The sequence below is a fragment of the Fopius arisanus genome, unplaced genomic scaffold, assembly GCF_000806365.1.
Source record: "Fopius arisanus strain USDA-PBARC FA_bdor unplaced genomic scaffold, ASM80636v1 scaffold00216, whole genome shotgun sequence".
NCBI lineage: Eukaryota > Metazoa > Arthropoda > Insecta > Hymenoptera > Braconidae > Fopius > Fopius arisanus.
The window spans coordinates 81,333-109,219 of record NW_011887955.1 but is presented as its reverse complement, the minus strand read 5'-3'; the positions used below and the strand labels follow the sequence as shown (position 1 = coordinate 109,219).

The 27,887-nt window shown below is 38.6% G+C and overlaps 1 protein-coding gene across 2 annotated transcripts in view; it reads right to left on the bottom strand.

The window, feature by feature from the left end:
* Positions 1 to 428: 428 nt before the first annotated feature.
* The window catches only part of Eno (enolase), a 46,035-nt gene continuing 18,576 nt past the window's right edge, over positions 429 to 27,887 (bottom strand). For both annotated transcript variants that reach the window (XM_011314805.1, XM_011314804.1), the window contains 4 exons: positions 17,464 to 17,621; positions 13,337 to 13,637; positions 11,675 to 11,961; positions 429 to 1,074 (listed from right to left, as the gene is read on the bottom strand). In XM_011314805.1, the coding sequence (XP_011313107.1) occupies positions 753 to 1,074; positions 11,675 to 11,961; positions 13,337 to 13,637; positions 17,464 to 17,621 (1,068 nt within the window). In that variant the 3' untranslated portion in view covers positions 429 to 752. The remainder of the gene's footprint in view (positions 1,075 to 11,674; positions 11,962 to 13,336; positions 13,638 to 17,463; positions 17,622 to 27,887) is intronic.

Below are 27,887 nucleotides of genomic sequence, written 5' to 3'. Positions count from 1 at the left end.
GGCAAAGACCGTACCCCTGACGATACTAAGTGATCACAGTATAACACCAAAACTGAGTCTGCACACATCGGAGTATACTCTTCGCCAGGAGTCATGAGATTCTCTACTGTAGAAGGCGGATATAGGGAAGCAAATATTACAGATTCTTAATTTAATCACAGAATTGATGCAGAAAGGGCAGTGACGGGTTCCCAGCGATATCAACCGTCTATGTCAACGTGAAAGGTGATTGATTGCCTCCTCAATGAGTGGTGCCGCCTCTATGTGAGTAAATAATATTAATACCTCTTTGTGATGGCTCTGAGTAATGCAAAGCGTGGTTGCCACGGATGTCACATCGTTATCTCTGTTTCCATACAGGAATCCAATATATCACTAACCATAGAAAAGTTCAGGTTCACGATTTTGGAACAAAATACTCAAATAAGGATAATTTATCATTTTTACTTTATTGAATCAATGGCATCGATTACGATACAACAATTCGTACTACCATAAAATTTAGGAAACCTTAACATTTTTATACTTCAATGTTCGGTAACTACTGAAGCTTGCGCTTCGAACTCAATTTTCCTCCGAATGACTAATGTAGTATGATTTCCCGAATTACATGTTTATCAACATTGAAAATGTTACATTTTGAAAGAAACGACACTAAATTCGCAGACAAATTAATACGACCAAATGGTATTTTCACTCCGAGCATTTACTTGCAATATTTGTGAAGTGATAATGTTATTTGAAGAGATTGCTTAAGCTGTAGGGTTGCGGAATTCCTTGCCGGCGTATTTGGCAGCAGCACCAAGTTCCTCTTCGATACGAAGGATCTGATTATACTTAGCTAAACGCTCAGACCTACAGGGTGCGCCCGTTTTGATCTGTCCAGTGGACAGACCGACGACCAGGTCTGCAATAAATGTATCCTCGGTCTCTCCTGACCGATGGGATACCATTGTGCCCCATCCTGCGCTTTTCGCTAGCTTATGGGCATCTATTGACTCAGTTACACTGCCAATCTGGTTGACTTTCAGAAGGAGACAGTTGCAAGCCTTCTTCTCAATCGCCGTTTTAATTCTGTATGAGAAAAATAAAAATGTCATTTAGAAATTCTTCTTAAATTTTTAATACTTCCGTATCTGACTTATGAATGAAATTATGAGAATAATTAATGAAAAATTTTTAGACATTTTAGAACGATATAGTTATTTCAACATTCCATGATATAGATCGAATTAGTTATCTTTAATTCGACGATGAAAACGGAAAAAAAATTAACGGCCGGTTGGAGTATCTTGTCAGCATTATCTACGTCGCTATTTTTTCTATAGTTCATTCAATACAGTATTACTGAAAAGAACATGATAAAGTCGTAAATACTTTTGGACAGCACACATATACAATTGTTCAAAGCTATTCATTGAACTGAACTTTCTTAAGCTTTGTAACGAATGTGTGTGTCTATATTATTGTGACATTCGTTATTTTTTTTAATTTTATTCAATTGAAACTTGTCAAAGTCGGACAACCATAATCGGATTGATTTATTGATATAGCTGAGGCCAAACAGTTCTCAGGGAGCGAACATTGTATTTGTTAAACGTACAGGCCATAGCTGAAAGCAATAAACGAAACTAATAAAAACATTTTCCTCGAAAATATATTCATAAAATAAATAGACAGGGGATGGACCATACTATGCAGCATGTCCTTCAATAAGCCTCCATTTTACCGTTTTGGTAAAGTCTTATTAACTGCACAGGCGATCGGGAACGAGCGCACTTGAATACGCCCACATCCCAACACAAGCCTCCAGGACACAATATGGAAGAGATAGAATAACCCTTAAGCAATGGGACCGAGTGCCTTGCCTTGGGAAGACTAGAAAGACTAGTACTCACGAGCATGCGTCATGGTTCCCCGGTTTTTCTCTTCCAACTCTCTTGCTTCACTTAAATCTAATTCATCGATAATTCTAAGTCTCACATCTACATTACGTGCCACACCTTTTCTCAGCATTTCAACATTCATTTGTGCTCTTGATGAGATGTTCCCCCGAAAAAATTCTCCAAATATTTTGGCTGCCGCGTTTATCATTCACAAGCAGGTGCCAGCTAGATTTTCTCGGAAAATCTGAGGAAAAGCAGCTGTGAAGAGACTCGTCTACTCCGCAGACTTTTCCAGCCAGCATCAACATAACACGGTGGAGTGAGCGAGGCTTACCAACGTCTAAATAACGCTGCTTACCGACTTTGTCACGGGGGTGGCGTCATTCAGAGGGAATTATTGAAGAACGTGTTTTCCACATCTGTCGCAGAAGAATGTAGCCATTGCGTACGTTTCTACTGTCTTTCAGGGCGGCCCAACCCTAGAGGAGACACAGATCACCTGCGAATCTTTCTTACTCTACAGGGCGCCAAACATCGTGAGAGACATACGACATTGGTATCCAGAGATTTGTTTCACTACACCTAATGCCGACCGCAACTCGAGGATGCTTAGTGAAAGCCATCTTTTATCGCGAATCAAAACCAAAGCTACTTCACTTGGAGGCATGTGTGACTTGGCCTACGGGAATCGACTCGATTCCTAGCCCTTACACCTACCCCAACACCATGTGTTTCACACTGGAGTTAGGTCTCTGTGGCCGAAAGCGTTCCCTCCGCTGCCACAAAGCAATCCATGTCACTAGTCGAGGATGCGTCCCTTTTTCTCGCTGTTCCCATTCAAGATGGGAACAGCGTACACATCACAACCTCAAAAGGAATTATTGCCAGTAACTGATGCCGAACTTCTGGAGCTTCCGCTCGATACCAGCAGTCAATTCTAACTGTCTCTCCTAGGGCCTTCTCTCCTTAGTCTGAATCCCTCGGCGACTGCGAGTCATTCCTTAGCCACAATCACCAATTAGCTCGATGGGATGACGAGGACGCTAGTCAGCTTTGGAATCACCTAGTTGGAACAGATGCACGACGACCCTGAACTTCCTAACACAGTTGGGTGGATTTCCAAATTGGGTGACAGCTATCGCCAGTGATATCGTAGCGTTCCGAAACCCTATTTCGCTATGATATGTATAGTTTTCACCCTATCTTGTTTCTTCCCACTATGTGATTTGTGTAAATCATTTTTGGAGTGACATGATTGGCCGTCGTTTGATGTACTATTCATCTTTCACTTCGCTCTTTCAGTTGGCCTTAGGTGGCGTCACACTATTCCTACTAACCTTCTCTTATTGATAGTAAAAAGAAAATCTCGTATCAATACAAACTATAAAAGGGTCAAATAAAACTAAATTCAGCGCTTGTCAGTTGTATTCAACACTTCTCTTTTCCTTTTCTACATAAATGAACTGAACTATCAAATTGTTAATTTCCCTTCTATGTGAATTTTTCGGGTTTATATTCAGGGACTTTTGTTCATTTCTCTCTTCAACTTTCTTGGAGTAGTGCCTTCCTAATACCACACCATCGAATTTGTGGATAAATAAAATCACACAATGGAGTAAGTACCAGTTCCTTGCCCGCACCAAAATGCCACACAGACCAGACTTGTCCTCATTCGTCAACCATGGCTCTTATTATTTGGTCTCCATTCCTCTGTGGCGCCGTTAGCTCCAGCCGCCAAAGTATTGATTAATCTCTTACCACGTATTACCGACTTTTCGACAATTTGAGATAGGTGGAAAAAGGTCATCGGCAGCCATATCAACAAGAAACAGCCAATATCGATAAGAACATACTACAAGGACCAATGAGAGATTCGCCGTCAGAACAAGAAACTCCTATTGCGATTACCCCCGGGAGCACATGCGTATTCAAAAACGCCACGTCCGCCAGACCCCCGCGCCACCGTCATTGGCCCTGGATAACGTAAAGAGCGCTGGGGATAGAGAGTTTAACTATTCTATTTATTATATCATTTTATATAGTATAACCCCTGAACGGTCGGTTGTTGACCCAGAGGAAGTACGGGAACCCGCAGTTCTTTATAGAACCTATGTGATTAGAGTTCATCAGGAAAGACTTGGACTTGGTTTACGTCCATCTCTAAATCTCACGATTGTTATTTAGGCAATCGAAGATCACTGAAATCAGAACCCCTATTTATTAAGTTGCCCTTTAACAACATCTTCGGTGAATTTCGAAACATTCAACATGTAGAGCAGTAGCACATAATTGAAATAAAAGCTGTATGAAATTTTAGCGTTTAATCTCAAATCCAAACCGTGCCTGTAAATACTCAAATTTTTCCATTCGATGAAGATTAAAATTTCGATATTTGATCAATTTTGTGTGCAATTTGCGAGGAAATATTGGGAATTGAGGGAAGAATATAAACGTTTTCATTTGGAGCAGTAACTCTACTGCAGTAGTGAAAAATGTCTAGATAGTTAGCATCAAGATTGAGATTTTTAAAAAACAAAATCAAAAATAGATCAAATTTGTAGTTTTTAAATATCGGAAAAACTTGCCTATTTGCCATTTGCTTATACCGCTTGCTTATATTGAATGACATTTGTTTATACTCCCATATACTACTGTTATAAATCTTTATATCACTTATAATTTAAGTTACAATATGCACGAGTAATTCTGGAAATTTTGCAGAAATCCGGTCCAAATTAGCACCAAGTCGGATTTTGATGCTGGACCAGGTACTGGCCCTACAGTTTGATCATTAATTGGTCAGGCGTGTAACGCCTTGACTTGATCCGAATTTGATCAAACAAAGCGGATTGCTACTTGATAACCAAAACGCACATATTTATGAATGATAATACATTCAAAGTACAATATTGATGATTTTGTTCACATTATATTACCTTTATCAATAAATACCTACCAAAATTAATGGTAAAAAAATATAATTATTTTTGCCGATACTGTGGAACGAAGCGGGGATCCTACGAGTACCCATCCTGTACCCTAACCACTAGACCAGGCATGGGCAAAGTGCGCTCAATCGGCTCACCTAGCTCCCAACCTCAATTAGGCCAATGACTATGAAATAAGGGGTCCTATTGTACCGTGCAGGTAGTTGGAGGGGCAAGACCACGATGCTTGGGTCAGAGGGGGGGAATCGTTACGTCAGTCAACGCGCAAAAATTTGAATTTTTGAACGAAAAATATCAATATTTTTCTTGCTGCATTTTGCATTGTTAAAAAATATCAATTAATCAATTTTCCCTCTATCAACTTCCGCATAAAATTCCGTTGAATAAATTACTCTGAATTGAATATTTTGGCAGCAAATTAATTTTAAAAAAATGTTAAAAAGATTTTTAAATTTTTGTTAATACAAAATTTTGTTAATACAAGATTTGTTCCAATATGATGTGACGAGGCAGAATTTTGCGCCCCCCCCCCCTGCCCCCTAATTAATACAGCTTATTTTTCCTAGGTTAAGTTAGGTTTAAGTTACTCCTTTTTCGCCACCGTTGGGCAATCCATCCCCAGATATTCCTTACCCCCGTCCCCGTTTCCCCCCGCCCTAGCACTCACGCATCCAGGAAGAGGATCCCACGTGACCCGGGAAGAAAGAGATACCCCTCGAGCGAGCCCCTGGATGAGAACAAGAAGGACACCTGATGACCCCGCCAAAAATCAGGGAAGAAGAGGTGAGGATGATTGGCAGACTTCACTCGTGCCACCGCTGCCCCACGAGTCACTGCCCCAGAATTAAGAAGGATACTGTGGAAGACTAAATTTTGTGTTAAGAGACTATTTAATAGAGGAATATTGTGAGAAGAAATATTGTGATTGTGAGAAGAACTATTGTGATTGTGAGAAGAACTATTGTGAGAAGAACTATTGTGAGAAGATAACTTTTACGGGAAGAACTATCGAGAGGAGAGTGGAGAAAAGGAGTGTGTAGCGGAATAGTTTTGAGAAGATACATCGAGGAGAGAGAAGGAAGGAAGGAGGATCAACCCCGAGGAAAACCGAGAGAATTCTGAGGACACCATTCCCCGTGAGTGCCCCATTTTTTATTCCCTGCCCCAACGACTTTCCCTGCCCGTGTTAATTTCCCCCCAACGGTGAGCCTCCAATACACTTATGTTAGTTGTAAATTAAGCCCCGTATTAATGATTAGCTTTTCAGTCGGCCCCCCTCACTTCTCCCCTTTTTTCCAGAGTTAGAATCACCCCTTTTTTTTATTGTATAATATTTCGCGTAGCCGCAAGTGAGTTGGCCTTACCCCCCACCCTCGAGTTATTAGTTAAAAGGCCCGAATTATTTGTTATATTAATATGTTGTGATAAGAGTAGAATACAGACAGTCAATTTATAAATCCCCCCCGAGTTATTATTGAAAATCCCCTCCCTCTTATTATTTCAGGTCCTCCCATAAATTATAATAAAGTTCCCTTTCATTTTTCAGATTATCGTAAATTCCCCAATATCGTGCCTTCGCCGGGAATTATTATATTTTAATTCCCCGGCCAAGGTCACAATGAATATTGAAAGAATAAATAGATTCATACCAAAAATAGAGTTAAAAGAATCCGTTCATACAAATTATTTGAGAGAAATTTCCTTGCAGAACTTTCATGGTAAAATCATTTAGTTCTCTTCTTTGGCTCATATATCGGCAAAAAGTAAGAAAAATAGATTAAAATGTAATGACAAATCCCATTCGTTTCAAACCCAGAGCTTTCTGTGGGACATTTCTATAAAAAAAACTTTCAACTCCATTTTTGTTATGAATCTATTTATTCTTTCAATATTCATATTGGAAGAAATCTTGTATTAACAAAATTTTGTATTAACAAAAATTAAAAAATCTTTTCAACATTTTTTTACAATCACAAACTTGTATAGATTTCATAGAAATCTAATACAGTTCCAATAGAATGGATTTTGATTGAATTTTAAAGAACTGACATCTCATTATTTTCCAATTTTTACTAAAATAATTATTCAATATTAACGTAACCAAGAAATAATCAATTTCTGGCACCATGATGTTTGAACCATTACCCCCGATACAACTGAGGATTTACCACGTTGAATTGGTGCAAATTTGTTTGAATTTTTAGGCGGTAAGGTTTTTTAAATTTGAAAGGAAAGCGCGCGGTGCTCTCTCTGTCTAACTGCGCCCCACTTCGTACACGCTGCTACTCCCACCCTGACTGCGCTGGGCTCCACGCAATTGGGGTATTGTATTTCTAATAATGGGTCTAATAGGGTTTTATGGCCCCGGCTCCCGAGGATCCGACTTTGCCCATGCCTGCACTAGACTATCACGCTACTATTATTGAGTAAACTCTGTTTTGCTTATGCCATGTGTATTGGGAATATTTGTTCACTTTAACAGGCGAAAAGTGACTCAATTAAAATTTCATCCATTATACTTTTGATAATCATAGCAATAATAAATCAATACAATGAAATAATTTAGCTCGGGCCAAGCCAATTCAAATTTGATCAGATTAAGTTCTTAGTCACAGCTCAACTTCAGATCAGGTGGACCTGATCAAAATCTGATCCGAAAAGTTGTAGGCGCACCAATCTCAATTTAAGAGCAATCCCACCTCATCCAAACTTGAACTGGGAGCGAAATATGCTTTCGATCTAATTAAATAGGTTAGGTTCACGAATATAAAAATTTTGAAAAAATAGAGGAATAGTTGGACAGTAAAGGAAATGTAGAGCTAACTATCAATCGTACCAATCGGCAGTTAAAATGTCAGATTTTTCGCCTGCAGTAATTCTGCATTATAGAGACAGTGCTGGATAAATGAGTAGATATATGCGCATACACATCCCCACATACATACTATCCTTTTTGAAAAATATATTTTCATCACGTTTTATACCATTTCCAGGCATGTTCACTGAAAGTAAGAAAATTAAAGTAAATAGTGATTACATCACTTCCATTGGGAAGCAAGAATCTTTCAAGCGGTTGTATTTTGCAAAGTTATTTCTGTGATGCGTACAGAAACAATTTAGAAGATTATCATCTTCTTTTTATAAATTTTAGTAATGATAAATAAAATCTAACCGAGCTTTGAATTAATCAAACAGAGTACCTTCAAAGCAAAATTTACAGTATAATTGAGAAATTCTATTTTTCTTTTACGGATATAATCGGGTGAAGTAAAGTGTAGTGAACAAATACAACGAATCACTGGAATGATCAGACTGGATCAGGTGGATACCGAGAGGAACCCAGGGTCACAAATTGGGCTTCTTATGAGATGAATTTGACGGCAAGGCTGGGGACCAAGGAAGGTAGATCCTGCAACGTGGGCAGGTTAGAGGAGGAAGTGGACAGAGTCCATGAGACCCTAACCGAGTCCTTCCAGGTGGCCTGCCTGGTAAAACCACGTAAATAAAGTAAGAAGGTCGCCTGGTGGAGCAAGGAGCTGGAAAGGCTGAGAGGCCTTGCCAGACGATTGTGGAACCAGGCCTATCGAACCAAGAACTGAGGAAGTTTCGACTTTGGAGGACGCAAAAGAAGTACAAACATCTCATCACGGAATCGAAGGAATCCGCATGGAGAATTTATTGCGAGGAACTGGAGTCTCTGTCTCAGGTGGCTCGGCTTTGCAGGGTTTTCTCTGGTGGACTCACGCAAGGGTTGGGTTGTATCACGCTACCCAGCGGTAAGGTCATAACCCAACCAACTGACATCGTGGAACATCTGGTCCGGGTGCACTTTCTGGACTCCGTCATACGGAGTGAGGAGGAGTGCAGGCTGGACCTTTTACGACTGGGAGGAGGCAGACCTGACTGGGGCCTACCCTCAAAAGTGGTAATGCTGGACGATCTGGGATGGGCGGTGAGGTCCTTCGAAATGTACATGAGTCCGGGCCCGGACGGGATATACCCGGCTCTTCTGCAGAAAGGGAACTCTACTTCTACGCAGACTGTTACCAGTATTCAAAGCCAGCGTTGCTCTTGGGCACGTGCCTAAAAGATGACGGGAGGTTAGAGTCGTGTTCATCCCAAAACCAAGGAAATGTAGCTATGACAATGCCAAAACCTTTCGACGTATCAGCTCCAGCTCTTTTCTTCTGAAAACGCTGGAGAGACTCGTTGATAGGTACCTTAAAGAGGGCGAGGAGAAATCCCATCAGCCTCGCACAGCACGCTTAACAGACTGGCAAATACATGAAGATTGCTGAGAACAAGAAAATAGCTGAGAACAATCAGCTGAAGGTGATGTGGATTCCTAACCGCGTTGGCATCATGGGCAATATGATGGCCGATATGATATGATCCTCAAACGGGAGGAGAAGGGGATTGTGAAGAGATGGTAATGCTGCCAACCACACAAGAGCCCGACAGCCGACGAAAAAGCTGGCAGAAACGCTGGTGGGCCTTAGTAGGTATAAGCTCCGCGCTTTGGTGGGCCTTATTACCGGACACTGGCCCTTTGCGTCATATCTTGCTAGAATTGGCAGAGGAGATTGTCCCCTGTGCCCTAGATGCGGTCTGATGGAGGAGGATCCTCACCACCTGAGCACAACATGCAGAGGGCTGGATGACATACGATGGGATGTCATTGGGATCATCTGCATCAGAGAAATCCACGTTGACAGAGATGGCATCAACCGGCTCTACGAATTTGCTCGTGGGCCAAGGGTGCTGTCGCCTGTCCACTAGGCGGCTGCTAAGGCAGGATGAAAAATGGCCGGAAGATTCGTTTCATCGCCTGTTCAACGGGAACGGCTCAAGTCTCTTTCAAAATGTCAAATACAGCGAATGTTATGAAAATGATTGAATACATTGATGAATTTGTTGAACAATAATGTCCGAAATTTCACATAGAAGGCAGGGTAATAGTAAAGAAAATGCCACTGTTGCTGCTCGTACATAGAATGAAACAGATGGTTGATAACTTTTACATTTTTTTCTACCTTAGTGACCAGTCGGTCAGGTGAAGGAAATTGTGAATTTATTGATGACACATTTGACCTGATAGCACAAATAGTAAGTTTCCAATTTTTTCGTATTGCTCCCCTATGTCTAAATTATCTGCAATTCTATAAATCATTGATTGATGAATTCAGTAGCATATTAAGAAACGATGCAAGGGGATTTTAAGAAATCCCGCATAGTAAACTCAATTTTTGGATCTCTTGAACTAACTTCTGTTACGTCTGCTATACCCCCCCCCCCCCCTTCCGCCAATTTCTCGAATCGCCGAAGGGTGTGAGGACTGGGGTTCGAGTGATTAGGGTATGAGGAGGCCTGCGAACAGGCAACATGGTACGGCGGACACGACGAAACGTTCCCACCCACTCTATGAGACTTGCCGCAAACATAGGTCTCATAACGGCGGATGAGCGCTCCATGTTACACGGGGTAGGCATTCAAATGGCTGACCCTTCAAAGGGGTTGTTCTAACGGTTTAGTGACAGCGTTTGATTCGGTGCGCTCCAGGTGAAACTAATGTCGGGGATATCCACGCTGTAGCGACAGCAGCATGTCACGGCACACGACAGCCCACCCAGCCGCAGTCGAGAGAGAGAGCTGCTTCGGCTGGATCCCAGTGTGGACCACTGGTAGCTGTCTTGAGCCCTTGGTAGGCTCCCAACGCCTCGCATAGGGTTTTAGGTTCTCTAAGCGAGGGTTGTACTTTTCCTGATTACGCTCGTTGGGTGAGAGCAATACTCTCCTCGGGCGGCGTTCTCTGGGTGAGAGGCATATTCTCTCTGGCGATGCTCTCTATACTTGGGGCTACCCTCGTAAGCCCATCAGATGATCGACAGTGTGTACATGGGTAAGCCCTCGCACTCTCGGCCGCCCGGCACTCCGCTATCTTATATCGCGCTTTCGGCGAAGTCGTCTCGGAGGTGGTTTCGACTATCTTGGACTTCCGCACGTAGGCTTTCGGTATCCAAACTCGTTGATCTACGTGTCGTACTGTTTCGCGATTCGGTTGGTTGAAATCGCGTATCTGTGGACCCTGATCCTCTCTCCACGACCCAGCATTCTAATCAACCCCAGGCTTTCCTGCTTCCGTTCCGTAGTTTTGGTATTCAGGATATTAGATCTAAGGATTTCACGGTTTTCGAATTTTTGGATTTTGTGTTGTCGCAAGAACGAGTTCCAACCCCACTCGTCCTGTCTCTTCGTGCTGCTGTTTATAGATGCTTTATGATTACATGAGATTAACCGACCTCAGGTACGGGAGGGCACACCACCTCCTTACCCTCTTTCGGATCCTTCGGTTTTGATAGCTTTTAGCCCAGAATAAGCATGCTGGCGCCAATTAAATGGGTTAGATTTTTAGGATGAGAGCAGGGGAACGAGCGAAGATAACTCTTTTCGATCTCCCGGACGAGGTCAGGAAAAGTGTTACAACGATCATAACATTGGCTGCATTTTTTTTATTCCCTACATCTCGCCTGATTGTCCCTAAATACCTTTTCCTTGTAAATGATTTCTGTACAATTTTTTATCCATTAAGGACAATTCATTTGAAACAGTATTAAATTTAATTATTTTCAAAATTTATCAGTTTCCGGGAAAAAATTGATTATAATTGATTAATTATACTTGTGGGAAACTTCAACGATTCCTTACATCAGGATGTTCATTTTTCAAAAATGAAAAATCAGAATATATTTCTACCGAAATCAAAACGAAAGAATGAGTCCCATTGAACTTTCCAAAATTATGGCTGCGATAATTCCATTTAACTGTTTTTATAGACTTTACCTGATCGGATTGGTAACAGTCAAGTCATCACCAACAATTTGGATGGGTGTCGATGCTGTGATTGAAGTCCACGAATCCCAGCCATCCTGGTCAAACGGATCCTCAATTGAAACAATCGGATAGTTCTTGATAAAATCTAGATAGAGGGCTTCAAGTGCCTTTGGCTCAAGGTAAGTCGACGGGTCCGATTTTTCGTTTTTGAAATCTAAATCATACTTTCCATTTTTGTGGAACTCGGAGGCCGCCACGTCCATGCCAATCTCGATTTTTCCTTCATATCCGGCAATCTATAGAAAGAAGAAGATAATTAGCATAAATAAATAATGATTATGGAAAAAGACGAAGAAAGAAGCCGGTATTTTATTTTTATTGACAGGGTAAAACCACACAATAAATGTTAGTCCAACATTATTTTTTCCAAAGTACGTGGCAAAATACTCGTATAACCATTTCCGAGGTATTACAATATCTGTGTATTTCAAACGATTTTGAATCATCTAAACCCTACTTCGTGAGCAATTTTTTACAAATTATTGCAAGGGGATTTTAAGAAATACTGAAATTTATGTATAAAGATCACAGAAACACATTCTCAGGGCATGACACCCGTTCATGTTTCAGACGATTTTGCGTCGTCTCACGTTAAAGTTTTGGAATAGTTTTTTATCTATTTTTTTAGCGCAGTATTCGAAGGGTACGATGCTCATTAATCTAAAAATTATGTTGGAGATTGTGCCCTCGTTGGTCATTTACGTTTAACCAAATCAACGTTTTTAAAAAAAAATCGTATGCGCTTCCCCGAAATCCAGTCAAATAATATTGGGCCGAATATGAATCGACCTTCAATTAATCGCAATATATCCTCCGAGCGGCACTACAAACAAACAGAAAGCTCTTTAGTTTTCAAAACTTGGCACCTTCATTCACAACAGAGCGTTTGAAAAATACTCTAATAATTTTGAAGCTCTCGCAATATTACAACTGACAATTTTCGTGAAACTTTTGCAAGGGATTTTAAATAATTTGAAAATATGTGCAAAAACATGACATAAACGTTTTGACAGGGGCTGATGAATTTTCAAATTGCAAGGGATTTCAAATCATCTGAGCACGATGGTAAACATAAAACAAAAAATTTGATAAAAATGAAAAGAAAAGGACTTTGAAAGTCACAGACAAATGGTCCAATATTCATTTGAAACATGAACGTTTGTTATTCACTAAGAAATTGTTTTTACGGCCCATTTCCATAAATTTTGAAATTTTTTGACATCGCCTGGACAAAGATTTAATTGTTTATTGTTTGCAAAACATGGTCTTTTGGAGACAATAAACCCTCAGAAAGTGGTTACGACGTTTTTCCAGATAGGAAAATCGGAATTGATTCCAAAAGTGTCTGTACGACCTTTTTACTTAACAACACACGCGAGGTGTTTAAACTTTTGTGTGAAATTAAAGTTACGGATAATGAAAATTTTTTGACTACTTTGAACTTGAATGTCTAAATAATTGAATATTTTATGAAGATTCTTTCCAAAAATGGGTGCATTTATCTACTTCTGCTACGACATAATGAGAAACTATTGATGCATCTAAGGAAATTCTTTACAGAAGTAATCTTTCTTGTCTGGCCCAAATTGCCTTCCACAATTATGTCAATACCTTAATAGCTTCATTGATAAGATTTAAGCCCTCCTTATTGTCGAGAATATTAGGAGCAAAACCACCTTCGTCACCGACAGCTGTGGCATCAAGACCAAACTTGTTTTTGATAATATTCTTGAGATGATGATAAACTTCGCTGCCCATTTTCATGGCCTCAGTGAAATTAGCAGCACCGACGGGGAGAATCATAAACTCTTGCATCGCTAATTTATTGCCAGCATGAGAGCCACCGTTGATTACATTAAAGGCTGGAGTAGGGAGAATGATATTCTTGTTGCCAGCTAGCTCAGCAATGTATCTGCGAATGATCAAGATAACCAAACAATTGTCAAATAAAACAAATAGAAAAATCTAACAATTGTACTGCACAGTAACCTAACGAGCATTAAGATAAGTAACCTTTATTATTCTTCTCTCCCTCGCTCCAAATGATTGTGCTTACCTGAACATTAGTGAACTCCCGATAAATTTGACTGCTTTTATAATTGTTTTCATTAAGCGGAATAACTTGTGCTTTAATTCGAATCATAAGCTAGTACTATTTCCGAATTCAATATTATTGCATACGCCAAGAACGAGATTAACATGCTCTTTCATTGATCGAGTTATTATAGAATTCATATTATTATTCTTATTTTGATGTATCTATGAACCAAATCTTGAATCGTTCAGAACATTTAATCTGGGTTTAACATCATCAAAAACAAAACGAATGCTGGCACATCATGGGGGTGATAGCATTTAGATTACATTACTTCATATTCTGTGGCTTCCGAATGGATGCATTGCAATCGTTCGATGTTAACTGTGCCATATTTCAGATACGGATAACTAACTTGGAACTTGAGAGTATTCATATAACTTTGTAATTGAGCTATATCATTGTTTCCACTTGACATGGAAAGCACGTGGGACACATCTATGTTTTCCACGGCATATAACTAAAACACAGATTTCCCAGGGACAAGGCATGGGAACGCCATTTTCCATACTGCTTTCTAAGTGATGAGACGCCCATACGTTTGTAACAAAGTTAAGGAAACGAATTACAAGTCACCGGGTGAAGCCCTATCTGTGAGTCCCCCTCCCTGCCCCTCTTTCAAAAAAAAAATGTCTATTGAAATGATTAATTCTATCAAAAAAATTCGTCGTGAAAATAATGAATAATAAATTATTGTTCGGAGGTAGAGCTTTAAAGCTATTGTTCGATGGGAAGATTGATGAGTTCCATGTTTCACATGTTAAAATACATTCGAATTGGATTCAATGACAAAGAAAAAGTAGAAGAAATACAGTGATATAAAACATTAGTTAAATACATGGAAGATTCTCCATTATTTCACCGGCGAGAGTAATTTAGTAATTCCCTGGAGAATTAAAATTTTATTCGAATAAATAGCAGTTTTGAATGATGCACCAAAAATTAAAGGCAACAAAATTGTCAAGTCAATCTCATTGTTGTATTGGGGCATAAAAGTAAAACAAATTAAGACTGATCAAAATTGCATTAGTATTGAAGAATGTAAGAGTGATTAAATGCTTCAATAATGCAGAGAAATATATTATAAGCTTATAAGATATATTATAAGCAACTATGTGAAGTTGCTCTTTGAGATAGTAATTGCACAATGCACTGTAGCTGCAGTCTAGATTTTTTAATTTTCCGTATTATTCACTATAATTTTATAAACTTTATAATTCTATTATATTATAATTTTTAATTTCATACTCTACTTATTTAGTCGGTAGCCCAGTCAGAACCTAATGTTCTGAAGGTAATATTATAATAAGATGAAAGGAATCCCAAACGAAGTTCTAAAATCTTCGGCCATTTACCCATCAGAAGCGACCATCAGCCGAACCAGAAGTGGTCATATAAAGCCAGAATTCTTCATATACAATGATGGAATCGACCTGATCCAGGATGAACTGAACAGACAGATGCTATATGATATACTTAGGCATACCAATAATAAAAAAATCCCCATTGATGATTTTGACTCCTACTATTTCCTATATTCCAGGAAGATCCCTAGCTGTAATCTCAGAGACTTCACACGAGTCAAAAGAATTCTGATGGCTTAATGAAGATAGTAGATATATGAGAGAACTAAAAGCTCGTCATGAACTCGAGAAGCGAAGAAATGGAAACAACAACCGAAATAATTATAGGACTCGCAGATTCATTGGGTTCCATAATCGATCACCTCAGAGACCTCATTAATTGGCAGCAGATCGGTGACACTCAACAATATTCCGTATAGCGATTATTAAGGCCCGGCCTTCTCACCGTGGGAAAATCGTAGTGACTTTTACCCCCCACGGTTTGCGGCAGACTTCGAAGCTCCATATAAAAAAAACACGGTCGGTAAGGAGAAAAGTGACAAAATAGCACAATTTTCCAGGGCCGTCTAGAGCTCCGAAGTCAGGGTGCCTAATTTTCTACCCACGGGCGAAAAAAAAATTGAATCAATGGGGGCTGAGGCTGTGACGAGCATATGAGGGTGAAATGGGGAGATGAGGCAGGGATGAGCGTGAAAGGGTGAAATGGGGAGATGAGGCAGGGATGAGTATTTAAGGGTGAAATGAGGAGTTGAGGCTGGGACGAGCAGATGAGGGTGAAATGGGGAGATGAGGCTGGGACGTGCAGACCTACTCTCCCAGAAGCAGTTTTAACACAGTGGACTCCTGATTGTGTGATTTATCATCCAAATTCTCTTTTTTTTTCGATTTATTCTGTATTTGGAGAGCTGCTTTCAGAAATATTGCGATACTGAGAATCCTTACGAATTAATTTTGACAGAAGTTTTCGAGCCGAAGAAATTGTCATTTCCCTATAAAGAGCATGGCTCTGAGAAGTTGATGCAAATCATTCAATACTTCACCATGTCTCGAATGCAACAATTAATTTTAATTGAGGAAAAAATCGGAGAAATGGTGTCCATCATTATCCTGTCTGTTCTTGTTCAGTTATGTTCTAATTATAAAAAATTAATTCGCTGCGTTCTCAATAAAATTGAAATTTCTACGAAATAAAACATGTATGAAACGGTAGAAACGGCCTTATTCTGCTTCCTTATCTCTTCAGTCTAAGAGAGCATATTAAATAAATTAAAACAAATTAGTGTAAGTCATTTATGTCGATAGACTCGCAGAGTTCATATTAGCCCCGCCCCCAAAACAGGCAGATGGAGCTGGCGCCGCCACGCGAATTGTGACATGCATGTGGTAGCATTGGAAGCGTAGTATCACCCCCCTGATTGGGACTATATGATAGACTAATAAATTAAGAAATCATTTAATCTAAGGAGATATGTTTCTGTGATGTTTACCAGTCAGAGAATAGTTTGGAGAAATTATTCTTCATAAAACCACTTCATTACATTCGTGCTTTTTTTTACAAGTATAGCAATTCAAAATCTGTTTGTTTTCAGCATAAAATATTTATAAGATACAAAATAAGAGCAATTATCCTCTTTCATTTGGTTAAACCCCATAGGCGAGGGGAAATCAAAATACAATAGAAAGAATAGTTCATAGCACATATTGTTAAAACTCGAAAGCCTCTATAGGCCAGAATGTTTTTCTTTCCAAACCATCATACAGAGTAACCATTGTTTTTTTTATACTAGTTTTTTGAGGTTTGTATATGTTGTAAATATTTTTTGTTTGAATAAAGAAAACTTGCTAAAAAAAAGCCTAGTGTTCTGAAACTTGTGGATTCGACTCCCCGTTGAATAGAATTTTTTCACAGGCACCGATGGGCGGGAGGTTGCTAATAGAGCAGCCGCCTGTACCCACATGGTTTTTCGTGTAATTTGCCGTATCAGTCCTATGTTCTATGGGAGTGTGAATACGGCACAGTGTAGGATCCACAACCGCATGCATAAGGTGGGATACGGCCAATTAGCCAAAATAGAAGAAAAAAAACTTAATTCTAAATTCATTACTATGATTTCAATTTATCACAGGAATTTATTAATGAAGTGAACGCTCCTAATATCCATTACAGTTTAACCTTTGTGCCATAACAATAGAAATGGATGATTTTTGGTTGACGTGAAGCAGCATTTTTGGCTCTCTTAATTCTAATGTCAGAAAAAAAATTAAATTTTGAAACTCACTTGTAAAGTGGTATGCCTTTCTTGGCAGCTCCGGCTTTGCAAACTGCTAGAGAAACACCGAGAATTGCGTTGGCTCCCAGTTTTGCTTTGTTGGGTGTGCCATCGATCTTAAGCAGAAGATTGTCGATGGCCCTTTGTTCGGTTGCTTGCAGACCAGACTGAAAATTACACAGATAACTGAATGAAACGATACATTGTATTTGTCCATCTGTTTTTGCTTTCGAATAAGTGCTGTGTAGTCGTTTAACCATGGAATACTTAGGACCTGTCCATACGTCCTATATATTCTTCAAGGAATCCTTTTGGAATCCTACTTTTAACATGCCTCTTATAAGAAAAACTTTTTTAAAAATGATTTTTTTTTATTTGTTAAATCGAATGTACAACTATTGAAGAATGTTGTCTCAAAATTTCAGCTCATTCGGAGAAACTGACTGAGATATGACGTCAAACATCGAGCCCCATCGAAAACCGTTGAGCGCGTCGAGCAGGTTGTCGGGCAGATTTTCGGGGTCGGTTAGGTCAATTGTGTTCTCGACCTTCGTGCGAACGCTCGTATTTAGTGGCCTCGCTTTTCATTTTGAACTCAAATTTAAAAGTTTAAAAGTGCGAAGAAACAATTTATATCCTTTCAATTTTCTTGCCCAAAACTTTGAACGCGTTTTTCTCGAAACGCCTTTTTTGAAGTCGGTGTCCAGGATAACTCAAAAAGTTATGCACTGATCGTATTGAAATTTTGCACACTTGTGCAACATAGAATTGACTCCCAGCCAACGGTCCCATTTTATTTATTTTTTGCTTCTATTCGATTTTACAGCCACAAAATGGCGCATTTTTAGGGCTAAAAACGTACTTTTACCTTCACCGACCGTTGAAAAAATGAAAAAAAAAAATTTTCTTTTAAAAGGGCAACGTTGGCTGAGAGATATACTTCTAAAGAACTAATTTTTTTTTGTCCCATGTGTTTCAGATGATTCTACGATCTTATATCCGGGACACCGCAATGTGCGGAATTCCGTTGAGTGCCTACTTCAAGTGGCTGCAACTTCGTTGATTTTCGACATTTTGTTGTCTAGAAATTCGAAAACATATTTGAAATGTCACTGAATAATATGATAATAAAACTATTCAAAAATATTCAGTAGTTTTCTCAAAAAAAAATGTTCAAAAACGCTTTTTATTTGGCCCGTTATCCCATACCCCCCCCCTAAATATACCAACATGTGTTGTCGTGGGGCCAATAACCGCTACGTTCTCGCTGTGGCCGTGGGTAATGCAAAGAGCGGTATTCAAAATTTCGACGTATGGAAGAATCCATTTGGCTCTCCTCCATACGGTTGTCAGATTCGATTCAATATAAAGTTCTGCGCTGCGGGGGGGGGGTAAATACACATTTACCATGATTCGTTTTCCGAGACTAGGCCTGAAAATAACTATTTCCATGCAAATTCTATCAGGATCAGGATACGCGATAGTCTCTATCGCGTATCTAAAGTTTAGACAATGAAGAGTACCGGTCTTACATTGAAAATTTCTGCGAAAGGGAACCACCAAAGAAATTCTATTGGAGCGTTTAAAAATTTTCAATCGATTCCATGCTATTGGAAAAGATCCAAATGTGACTTCCTTATATCCTTTTACGCTGTCCTGGGAGAGCCATGGAAAAAGTACCATTTTTTTCTGTAAACGAAAATGTCATCAGACAATGTGGATACAAATATTTGAGCGAGGCATTGGCCTATAATCCGAAAATTTTTAATACCACATGTGGACAACCAGGATATCATGGGACTGTCATTCAAGAAACCACTCTGAATGGACATATCTGCATTGAGTTGGATGTCAGGAATCCTGCTGATCGAGTGAATGCCTTGGAGTGTTCATTGACAGATTTTCCAAAATTCCTTCAGTTGAATAAGACTTACCAGTGAGTAACATTTTGTTATTACGCGTGAATCGAAGTCAAGCTGATTAATTGTTTAGATGCACATCTATTTGTTTTTTTTTCAGACTTGCTGGTGTGATTCATTTTGAAAAAATCGGTCAAAATGGACATTTTATCGCTTATTGTCATCGAACTAGGGGAAAATGGTTTAAATGCGATGATCTCCTGTCAAAAATTAATTATATACCAAATCCAAAAAGTATGACAGTTTCTCCGCATGCTGTAATTTATATGTTAAAATAATGATTCTTCTTGTACAATTGCTTCCTTTCTCCGTGATCAACAAACGTATTATCATAAATAAATAAACATTTTTTATGAGCACCACCTTTAATTGATATCTTTTTCAGTGTGTAACTTCGGATTTTTTGAGCACTAACTTCTTTACTCACTGCAACAACCCCTGTTCCCCTTGCGCATGCGCACAAGTGCGCGTGATCTCTACTTTTATGATAAATTATTGATTATTAATTAAATAAACAATTCCAAACATTAGTTGTAGAATCAATCGATTATCCAAATGATTTTACGTCGACTGACAAGGTTAAATGTAAAATTATTTGATACTTCTGCTAAATATACGCGCAATTTGAAATAATCAATATTAATTAATATTTGTATTTCCAAATATCGAAAATGATTTTCTAAATATGTCCAAATGATTTCCTAACGATAGAGAAAGTCAATTATAAATTATTTGATTATCGTCTGCTAAGTATATGACGCTCATTTATGTCCCCGTAAAACGTGTTTTTTCTGGGGAATTTCCAAGGGACATGTCGGGCAAAAATCCCTCCACCCGGGCCTTAACTAACACAGCTACGGTTCTCCCGCTCCTGACATGAAGTAAAGCGATCGAAGCACCATCAATAACTGCCATGTAACTATTGCGCGGAACGTACTTTGGTCATGTTTCGGACAACGCTAGTTCGGCCTCCTGGTCTCTATTCTTCATGCAACCATCATAATTCCATACTTCCACGATTCTGTTTGGTCTTTGTAGCGATGGCGCCTGAACGTATAAGAGCGTATGAGAGCGTCGGTAACAGCGCGCAGCATAGTCCCAGGTAGTTACCTCCACATAATTGCCAATTAATTACTTTTTCGATTCAGTTCATTAAAAGGCTCATTATAGGTTATTGTAAGTTAACTTATTCCAATTGAAGGTAATTGAATGGATATTTTGCCCTACGATGAAAACGAAACAAAAAGAGGGGCCAACTTTTTCCTAAGTCTTTCATTGAAAGAAAAATTCATTTTGACCAGCAATTATAAAAAAATGGAGTTACAATCATCTACATTAGACCTTTCAATGGGCTGAATGAAGAGAAAAATTATTTTTCAATTGTGTGGTGGTAACTAAATGGGGCTACGCTATGCGCTCTTACCGACGCTTTGATATGCGCCCTGACACACTCTAATCACACTCTCATTACACTCTCTTGATCAGGCATGGGCAAAGTCGGATCCTCGGGAGCCGGAGCCATAAAACCCTATTAGACCCATTATTAGAAATACAATACCCCAATTGCGTGGAGCCCAGCGTAGTCAGGGTGGGAGTAGCAGCGTGTACGAAGTGGGGCGCAGTTAGACAGAGAGAGCACCACGCGCTTTCCTTTCAAATTTTATAAACCTTACCGCCCAAAAATTCAAACAAATTTTCACCAATTCAACGTGGTAAATCCTCAGTTGTATCGGGGGTAATGATTCAAACATCATGGTGCCAGAAATTGATTATTTCTTAGCTACCTTAATATTGAATAATTATTTTAGTAAAAATTGGAAAAAAAAACTGTATTAGATTTCTATGAAACCTGTACAAGTTTGTGATTGTAAAAAGCTGTTGAAAAGATTTTTTAATTTTTGTTAATACAAAATTTTGTTAATACAAGATTTCTTCCAATAGGAATATTGAAAGAATAAACAGATTCATACCAAAAATGGAGATAAAAGTTTTTTGTATAGAAATGTCCCACAGAAAGCTCTGGGTTTGAAACGAATGGGATTTTTCCTTACATTTTAATCTATTTTTCTTATTTTTTGCCGATATATGAGCCAAAGAAGACAACTCTAAATGATTTTACGATGAAAGTTCTGCAAGGAAATTTCTCTCAGATAATTTGTATGAACGGATTCTTTTAACTCCATTTTTGGTATGAATCTATTTATTCTGTCAATATTCATATTGGAACAAATCTTGTATTAACAAAAATTAAAAAATCTTTTCAACAGTTTTTTTCAATTAATTTGCTGCCGAAATATTCAATTCAGAGTAATTTATTCAACGGAATTTTATGCGGAAGTTAATAGAGGGAAAATTGATAATTGATATTTTTTAACAATGCAAAATGCAGCAAAGAAAAATATGCATATTTTTCGTTCAAAAATTGAAATTTTTGCGCGTTGACTGACGTAACGATTCCCCCACTCTGACCCAAGCATCGTGGTCTCGCCCCTCCGACTACCTGCACGGTACAATAGGACCCCTTATTTTATAGTCATTGGCCTAATTGAGGTTGGGAGCTAGGTGAGCCGATTGAGCGCACTTTGCCCATGCCTGCTCTTGATACTACAAGTGAATAAATCGAAAAACACACATGAATAGAAAAGTCGCTATTGATGATTCGATTCTCAATTAAAAAAAAGTCCACAAATGAGAATGATGTACAATTGTATACTTTCAAAATCAAATTCAATCAATTGAGAATCCTGGATACTCTAGTACTCAAGCTCAATGCAGGGCCTTATAGTCATTAGACTTGACGAAAAATAAAAAAGTACTTTTAATTTTCTTGAAAACAGCCTGTAAAGTGAGTATTTGACCTACCGATTAATCTGCCGAAGTCTGGGTTCTGCGGAATAATCCTAAGAGGTTGCGCATCGAGTCTGAATGTTTCCCATTAAAATAACACATGAAATTTTTTTTAATGGTTCAGAGCTCATTGTAGTGGCTCTAAGTAACTTTGAGGCGTCTAAATTGCTGTGGGGCTTTGATTATATATCGAACTCGCTTTAGAACCAATAATTCTAGCCATTTCTAATCATTTCTTCTTCAGAATCGGTCTTTTAAGATATAAAATGCAAAATTCAATTTAATTATCATTCCTACTGCGAATATCTTCCAAAGTAATAGGTTTAACGTAAAATATAAAAAAACCTTGTTTAGAATTAAGCTAAACTGGGGCGGTTTCACGACGAAACAATTATCGGAAAATTCCGGCAATGATCGGGTCCTATCGGTCAGCGGTCGCAGGCGAAATCTACACTCACCTTTGAAAAATCACCCCACACAATACGACTTCATGATCGACACTCAACGCGATAAGTTCGTTATCGACGCTCACCGTGAAATTATCGTGACTCACCTCGGAAAATCACCGAGTACATCAACTAATTGTACATCAACTCTAAACTCAACTACACCGTACATCAACATAAATCAATCACTTAATCAACGTGTAAATAAATGTAATCGTATTGAGATTGACCACACGTTTTAAGAAAGTAACAATTCGTTGTGCCGTATAGTCTCCGCGTGTTACATTACACACCCCCCTCACAAATTTCCTGAAACCTTCCCATCCACTCTAATCAACGCAACGTTCACGTTACAAACCTTTTTTGTAGCTGGTAAAATTCTGTAGAAAAAAGGTTTATTAAAAAGTTGCCCTAAACCTCTTCGTTTCGGAGATATCCTCAAAATAATGGGAAAATATGTTTTTTATGCACTATGTTTCCATACATTAATTACATTTACACTTGTTGTCCTGAATATATCCCCTTATACTAATACTTCTTCATCACGAAATGGTTTAATTGTAAGTCCCCGATTTCTTTGTTCTGAGGAACATGAAGCGCGAAATTAGAAAAAATCATATCGAGGGTGCTTTACACTGTATTGATCATGTCACAGGGAAGGAAAAACGACACGGTATTTTTTTAATTGGTCCCACGAAAACATCGCTTAAAGGATGGACATTGGCGACAGTTCGACAAGCCCTACAATTACTTTTCCATAAACATATTGAGCTGAAATCCACTATTCGAAAAAGTGCAAGTGAAACTGTGGAAGAAGTCGAAAAAAATGCAGTCTACGTAACATTGCTGTTGGAGGTTGACAATACTTCACTTCGAAATTGGTGAGATATCATTTTACTTGGCCGAAGTTGAAGAAAAGTATCAGCAGGACAACGTCATTGACACACAGAAGAAACGAAGAGAATTTCAAGAACGAGTTGGATGGCTTGTTTGACATAGGACAACGTGATGTAATAGATACTTTACCAGACGACGAGAAAGTATTTTTAACCTCCCAACGAAATTCAAATCGTCGAGATGTTCTCCCCACAAACACCAACACTGTCATCAAAATTCAACACAGGGGTTTTTCTCAAACTACAGAGACGTGGAGGATGAAAATACCGATGATTCAGTCAGCACGGAAATATCGAATTCAGCATCCGATCCGTCATTGGAAAATCTCGATAAAAACACAGGAAAAGCTCATGAAGAAGATGCGGGTATGTTAATTGATTATGAATCATCCCTTTGAGTTATTTATCGATTACTCATGTTGATATTTCTGTTGCACTTTCTTAGTTCTAAGTCAATCTTTGAGGAAGGGTTTGTCATTTTCGAGCACAAACCCTACTCAATCTTGCAGTCCACAGCCATTGGAAAGAGTTCCTTCCAATTTTGGAGATGAACTTGAGTAACCTCCACAGAAGAAGCTGAAAATTATCAGCATGGACGTGGCATCTACGTGCGATGGAATAAAGATCAATAATTCTTCAGCTATGCTTTTCATCGCAGCAATTCTCCGAAGTGTTAAACTCAACCCAAATGACTATCATTTTCGCTGTAATACATTTCGACGTGGACGGAATAATTTTCGAGAAGAAATGGGAAAGCAATTGAAAACTACACTCAAAGCTGCAAAATGTTTGATAGTTAATTGGGATCGGAAATGGTTACCAAAAGTGGATGGCGATGGTAGAATTGAGAGACTGCCTATTGTTGTGACTGGACTCGGAACAGAACAACTGTTAGGAGCACCAGCCCTTGAGAGTGGAACAGGACTGAATATGGTGGAAGCCATCACACAGACTTTGTACGACTGGAACCTAGCTGACAGTGTGAAAGCTCTTTGCTTTGACACCACCAGTTCCAATACAGGTAATTGAAATGTAGCTTCGTTCTTATGATGATGAGTAAAATGTCGAATGATTTCTATTTCTATTTTTGAAAAAGTATGCGAAAAAAATCATTCTGCATTCAATTTTCGTCATTATCAGCTCAAAAATATCGACTGTGGAGAATTGACTATATACTACAAGAAAAAAAGGCCATAGCAAAATCCAGAGCTTTCTCTGATCACTTTTATCGAATTTACGGAAACCTGACCTGATTTTGACGGCATCAGATTTTGAATTGGAGCTCTGTAAGAATCCTATTTGAGCTCTATTTCGATTCTATTGGAAAATTCGATTTGGGTTATCCGCCCACCCCTGTTTTCAAGAATTATGCATCTTTCCCCTGCATTTTTAAGATATATTTCTGTATAGAGAAAAAATTATTCCTGTTTTATATAATTTTCTGTGGCTGGATTTTCTTTGTATAACTCATTGGGGAAAGATTCCATAATTGTTTTCTCGCATTACCACCTGGAATTTCTATAGAGAAATCAAAATCTGTCGACTTTCTCTATCGAATTTTCTATTTACAAAAATTACACCATGATGTTGCGTAATCCCCTATAGAACCGACGCAAAAAAATAACATTTTCGAATAGAACTTTCCGAGAATTTCTCAGAGAATGCATTAGGATTTTCTATTAAATTTCTTTATGCGTGCGTCATCGAGAAAATGATTTCCTTCCTCTTAACAAGTATTTCAACGGAATGAACAACGCAGGTCACAAATTCATTTTTCTCTAGGTTGTCAATATGGGGCCTGTAGCTTATTAGCAAAATCATTAGGTAAATCCCTCCTGAATTTTGCTTGTCGCCATCAGATTTCGGAATCGCAGCTAAGGGCAGTAGTGGAGACCTACTTGAAGGGCACGAGTGGTCCTGATATTCGAAAGATTGAAGAAACAGTGGGATGACATGAGTAAAAATGAATAGAAAGCTGGAATGCATGATGAGTTGATAGCTGGAATCTTGGCCGAAAGAAAAGATGGAATCTTGGCTGAGAGAAAAGATGAACTCTTGGCTTTCATTGCCGAGCAGTTTGAGGTGAGGACAGCATTGCAAAGGCATATCCGTTATTTTACAAAATTCTATAAGAAATTTCCATTTGATTTGTTGAGAAAACTCAACCCAGGAATAATTATCGAGAATTCCTGGAACTGGCGTGTATTTTCTGGGGTGGAACACCTCCCAGAGGGATCATATTTAAGGAACCAGGAGCAAACCATCACGCTCGATGGCTTTCAAAAGCCATTTACTGCCTTAAGATCGTCATGTTCAAAGATCAGTAATTCAAAAATTCTCGAAGTTCTCGAGAACTCTCAGGTTTGCGTCACATTTGCATTTTCGTGGTGTTGTTTTATGTGGAACTATGGTCCACTGCTGACTGTGCTATTATGGCTCCTCAAACTGATCTGTCCTTGATGCAAAAGTTGATTAAATTCCAAGATATCAATCCTGATGTATCAAAAGCAGCTTTGAATTGAGTGAAGAAGAATTACAATCCTTACCTGCTATGGATATCAGTCACTTCATCAATAAGAACTCAATGCGTTTATTCGGGAACTTCGAATCACCCTCTGATTTCCTCAATGAAAGTCCTGTCCATTAGAAATACAATCAAAGCTACATCGAATGCTCGACAATCTGTCACAGCATAAACGTTGTCAATGATTTTGCTGAACGTGGAGTGGCACTCGTTGAAGGATACACAGGTCTGATTACGAGAAATAAAGAACAATACCAACCTTTGGTATGGTATGGTTTGGGCTCAATCGTTCAGGATTATTCCACAGAAGCCAGACTTCGGCAGAGTAATCGGTAAATTAAATACTCACTTTACTGGCTGTTTTCGAGAAAATTAAAAATAAATTTTTATTTTTGGTCAGGTCTAATAGTCATATAAGTCAGAGGTGAGCAACCTCAGGTAGGCTCGGAACTGCAGCCATAAAATTATTAAGGTTCCAATTATAAGGGACCTAACGTGATTACACGGGTTATCGTCTATTTGTGCGGTGGGGTAACATCGGGCGATGGCGCATGCGCGTGATTGAAATGTGAGGGCAAAATGGTTTCAACTTTTATCCACGTGTTTGGACATTTTCTTTTTGATTAAAAAACAATGAAATATCTTTATGTGATGTTTTTTAATTGTTTTTCTCAACTGCTATTTCATATTATATGCCATGCTGATTTTTATCAATATGATCAGCATGGAATACCTCTCAATGTAATCGACTGATTTATGAAAAAATGAGAGCAAACTATAACTTATTCTGAAATATTAACGTGAGGATGATTCACAAGACCTTTCGATTGTTTCACTGATGAGAACTATCGGGATTTCCAAAATCGTTGTCTTCAACTTCGAATATCTTTTAGAAAAATCATCAAATTATAAAAAAACAAATCTCCTAAATCACTGTTGTTCCAATCGTAATGTGAGCGCCGTTGTTATTCCTTAGTCCTCTATTTTCGTAGCTAAAGTGAACACTGAGCAAAAAAATTATTTTCGTCGAATATTTATTTACCTGAAAGAACTATTTAGTCTTTCACTATATCTCCTCAATATTTCTAATTCGTACTTCTCTAGTCGAGTCATTCCCAAGGATTTCCAATTAAGTTTGAATTATGACAATTACTATATTGCTGTAGAAGATGATGGTGTCGGTTATGACCTTGAGTGAACTCTCGCAATAAGTGTTGATATTAAAAAATGAATTGACATTCTTCCCTCAAGGAAATACGACATTTACGAAAATTGAATAATCATTGGAGTCCATCCACAGTCATGCAACGTAGTCATCCTCTAGAGCAGGCATGGGCAAAGTGCGCTCAATCGGCTCACCTAGCTCCCAACCTCAATTAGGCCAATGACTATAAAATAAGGGGTCCTATTGTACCGTGCAGGTAGTCGGAGGGGCGAGACCACGATGCTTGGGTCAGAGTGGGGGAATCGTTACGTCAGTCAACGCGCAAAAACTTCAATTTTTGAACGAAAAATATGCATATTTTTCTTTGCTGCATTTTGCATTGTTAAAAAATATCAATTATCAATTTTCCCTCTATTAACTTCCGCATAAAATTCCGTTGAATAAATTACTCTGAATTGAATATTTCGGCAGCAAATTAATTGAAAAAAACTGTTGAAAAGATTTTTTAATTTTTGTTAATACAAGATTTGTTCCAATATGAATATTGACAGAATAAATAGATTCATACCAAAAATGGAGTTAAAAGAATCCGTTCATACAAATTATCTGAGAGAAATTTCCTTGCAGAACTTTCAT